Source organism: Primulina tabacum, chromosome 9, assembly GCF_025594145.1.
Source record: "Primulina tabacum isolate GXHZ01 chromosome 9, ASM2559414v2, whole genome shotgun sequence".
Lineage (NCBI taxonomy): Eukaryota > Viridiplantae > Streptophyta > Magnoliopsida > Lamiales > Gesneriaceae > Primulina > Primulina tabacum.
Window position 1 is genome coordinate 6224519 of NC_134558.1, and position 4597 is coordinate 6229115.

Below are 4597 nucleotides of genomic sequence, written 5' to 3' on the forward strand. Positions count from 1 at the left end.
TAGCTTCTTTCCAAAAAAGAGCTTCGGGATTGGATAGAGCTTCTTGAATAGTTCTTGGTTCATCATCTAACATGTAAGTCATAAAGTCAGGACCAAAGGACTTTTTTACTCTTGCTCTCTTTCCACGTCTTGGTTCTTCATTGATTTCTTTCGAATAAATAGTAGATTCATAAGACCGTTTATTAGAGCCTTCTTTTCTTTCCTTAAAAGGAAAGTTGGATTCAAAGAATATTGCATTCCTTGATTCCATATTTGTTCCTTCATTTATATCAGGAATTGTTGACTTATGCACCAAAAACCTATATGCACTACTATTATAGGCATATCCAATAAAAATGCAGTCAACAGTTTTGGGTCCAATTTTAACTTGTTTTGGCTTTGGTATCTCTACTTTAGACAAACACCCCCACACCTTTAGGTATTTGTAAGATGGTTTGCGACCCTTCCATAATTCATATGGAGTTTCATCTTTCCCTTTGTGTGATATTTTATTAAGAATGTGGTTTGCAGATAATATCGCTTCCCCCCACAAGTTTTGAGGTAAGCCAGAATTTATCAACAACGCGTTCATCATCTTCTTGAGAGTTCCGATTTTTATGTTCTGCAACTCCATTGGATTGAGGTGAGTATGGTGCTGTAGTTCGATGAATTATGCCAGTGTTAGTGCAAAATTCTTCAAACGGAGCGACATACTCTCCACCTCTATCACTTCGAATCATTTTGATTTTTGTACTCAATTGATTCTCAACCTCATTCTTATAATTTTTGAAAGCTTCTATAGCTTCATCTTTGCTTTTCAATAGATAGACGTAACAGAACCTTGTGCAATCATCAATGAATGTTATGAAGTACTTTTTCCCACCTCGAGTTTGCACAAATTTTAAATCACATACGTCGGTGTGAATTAAATCAAGTAGATTAGTACTTCTTGTCACAGAATGGAATGGAGCTTTGGCCATCTTTGCTTCAACACAAATCTCACACTTTTCTAGTGGATTTATTTTAAATGCAGGTAGTACATTTAAGTTTACGAGTCTTTGTAATGTGTTGAAATTAACATGTCTCAATCTTTCATGCCATAAATTAGAACTTTCAAACAAGTAAACAGAATCATTCACTTTATTCTTCGCCTCATGGCGGTAAACATTCATTACATTCATTTTGAAGAGACCATTATCTTGGTACCCTTTTCCTACAAATACACCAGCCTTAGTTAGGACAAACTTGTCCGATTCAAACACAAGTTTAAAACCCGCCTTACTCAACAAAGATCCAGAAACTAAGTTCTTTCGAATGTCTGGCACATGCAGCACATTCAACAATGTTATCTCTTTGCCGGAAGTCATCTTCAATACCACTTTGCCAATTCCTACGACCTCGTCGTAGAGTTTCCCATAAACAATTTCCTATCACTTACAGTAGTGTAGGATGAGAACATTTCTTTTTCCACACATTTGGTGCTAGTGGATCCGGTATCTACCCACCATTCCCTTGGATTATCCACCAAATTGGTTTCAAACACAACGGCGGATAGATCAAGTTGTGATAGCTCTATTGGTATATTCCTATCTTCGATGACATTGGCTTGCCTTATATTATGATGTTTGTGGTCTTTCCTTGGAAGACGATAGTCCTTGGCCATATGATTTGGTTTGCCACAGTTGTAGCAAGTTCCTTTGAACTTCTTGGCCTGCCCTCGTTTCTTCTCATTTGTAGGGTGCTTTCTCTTGTGATTGGTGCTTGATTCTGTCATATTTGCCTTGGCCTCGGCCTCCATTGCCCTTCTGTGTGTTTTGGCTTCAGAAGTTCTGCTATCTTCTTCAATTCGAAGCCTCACAATCAGATCTTCAAGTTTCAACTCATTGTGCTTGTGCTTAAGGTAGTTCTTGAAGTCTTTCCACATGGGTGGCAATTTTTCAATGATAGCCGCCACTTGGAATGGTTCATTGATGTCCATTCCCTCTGCCAACAAATCATAAATAATAATTTGAATTTCTTGTACCTGGTTTACTACTGATTTGTTGTCCACCATTTTGAAATACAGGAATTTGCCAACAACGAACTTTTTAACTCCTGCATCCTCTGTCTTGTATTTTTTCTCCAGTGAGTCCCACAGCTCCTTGACAGAGCAGTAGACACTGTAAAGCATGTCGTCTAGTCCGTTTAAAATGTAGTTGCGGCATAGAAAATCACTGTGGTTCCATGCATCCACAACAGATCTTCGTTGGGAGTAATTATCGTCCGCAGCAATGACAAGGGAATCCTCTTTAAAGAATCGAGATAGGCTTAGTGTTGTGAGGTAGAAGAGCATCTTCTGCTGCCACTGTTTGAAGTCGTTACCAGAAAATTTTGGAGGCTTTTCCTCCATGAGCAGGGACGGCAGGGGCAGTGGGCACGGGAGTGAACGATGCATTCAACATATCCAGAATAACAATGAAAATAAATTTCGTCTTGCGATTGTTTGTTAGATATATTGTCCTGGATATGTTGGATGTCTTGAAACACGAGCAAAGCGTAGCAACTTGAATCATGAACAAAACACAACAACAATAAGAGCAAGTCGAGGCAAGGAAGATCCTTTCTCCGCAAGACGAAATTGCCCGTATAAAGTGCTATACGTTACATGCAATCGTTCCCAAGATACAACGACATCTATTCGAGAGTTTGCAGCACTACAAATCTCGAATGCAGCGAACAAATTAAATATGCAGGAGCTTTCAAGTATTAGAAGAAGCAATGAATGCAGCAAAATGACATGTAAATTTCGAACCTTTATTGTGATGAATGTGAGGACTATTTATAAGAGATCATTGGATGTGTTGAAAAGACATGTCTTTCCAGACCGGATGCATTGAAGAGCCACAATTCTAGCCAAAGAACACATTGTTTGATGCAAAAGAAGCCAATAACAGATGCTTTGAAGCAAAGTGACGCGCATGTTTTTCTGAAACAGCGCAGCGCGCGCAGCCTCGCGACAACACGCTACGCAAGGTACTGTATTTGCGCGCTACGCGCACAGTAAGGCGCGCGCGCTCGTGCGCCTTGTTCTGTTCGAAGGCAAACAAACGTGCATCCGCGCGGGATGTGGCGCACCCACGTGTCTGTCTCTGTTCCGTATGCATCATTCAACTAACAAAATTTATTCTTCAAATAAACTTGTTCCAAAAAGAATAATGCTTGTCAAAGACCGCACCGGGCCGGGCCGGGCCGAGCCGAGCGCTGCGCGCGTGTGTGTTTCACCAAGACACAAACTAGTAGCGTCTTCCCCCGTCTAAAAATTTCTGGTACCCCTTGGGGCCCAAACCCTTGTCTCAACTTGGAGCTTATTAGGAAAACTTCACTTAGTTAATTTCTCAATGTGGGACAAGTCACATTAAGACATCCCACTTCCCTTTACAACTCCTCACTCTTCCTCTTCTTTTCTCTTCATTTATCCAACAAAATCTTTAATGTAATTCATAAACTGCGGAAAATAGAAGCGTTGGTCCTCGGGTTGTGTGCACCTTCAGTCCAGTCAGGTCATCCATCAGGACCTCCAATATCATAATTATTAATATCATCTACATCAAACACACCTAGTGATTCTAAAGACTCAACACATCATATTCTTGATAACGAATAATACGTATAAAAATCACATACAACAGTGAAAATACTTGTACTTAAAATGTCGTTTTCATGAAGATGCATAAACTTTAACCAAAACCATTTTCATAAACATTTTCATGATGCATAAACTTTAAATAAAAACTACTTTCATAAACAATTTCATGATTCATAAACTTTAAACATAAACATTTTCATGATGCATCAACTTTAAATAAAAACATTTTCATGATGATGCATCACTTTAAACATAAACATGTACATAAACTTTTCATAAATATTTTCGTAACATTTTCATATCAACATATTCATATTCATATTCGTATTCATATTCATATCCATATCCATGTTCATATTCGTATCCATATTCATGTTCATATTCATGTTCATGTTTGTTGAATTCAGATCGTGATAATGACTCGTATTCTTAATCGTATTGGGCGATGGATCCATCTATAGAAAACCACAGTACTGGGCGGCGGAGAATCAACAACACTCTCACCGGTCAACTGAGTCCATGGCCAACGTATTAACATATCAACGTATTCGTATCAATGAAAACACGATCGTCAGTCTCCCGCTGAGACCATAACCCTCACGATATTTCCAACATGTCATCGTGTTAGTCACAATCCCTTCACGTCCTTCAACATTTCGTATTTCCATCACTTAATAAAAACATGCATACAATATCGTTTTTTTTTAAACCAATCATGCAACATATCTTTTAAATGTTCATAATTAAACCATAAAAATCCATGAACATTTAAAAAATCATAATTTAACGTATAAAAATTCAAAACATTTAAAATAAATATTTTAACGTATAAAAATTCCATAAACATTTTAAAATAGACAGTTCAACCTATAAAGATCCATAAACATTTTAAAACAAACGTTTTAACATATTAAATCCTAAAAATCCATAAACATAAACATTTTGACATATTAAATCCATAAACAATTAAAATACTTATTTTAACATATAAAA

At 37.5% G+C, this 4597-nt stretch overlaps 1 protein-coding gene across 1 annotated transcript; it reads right to left on the reverse strand.

The window, feature by feature from the left end:
* Window positions 1–1369: 1369 nt before the first annotated feature.
* Window positions 1370–2368, reverse strand: LOC142556886 (uncharacterized). The gene has a single exon (XM_075668382.1). It carries the CDS (start codon window positions 2366–2368, stop codon window positions 1370–1372), a length of 999 nt encoding a protein of 332 aa, XP_075524497.1.
* Window positions 2369–4597: the final 2229 nt, after the last annotated feature.

Excerpts from the sequence above, each read along its gene's own strand:
- LOC142556886 (XM_075668382.1), bottom strand. The coding sequence starts at position 2,368 with ATGGAGGAAAAGCCTCCAAAATTTTCTGGTAACGACTTCAAACAGTGG.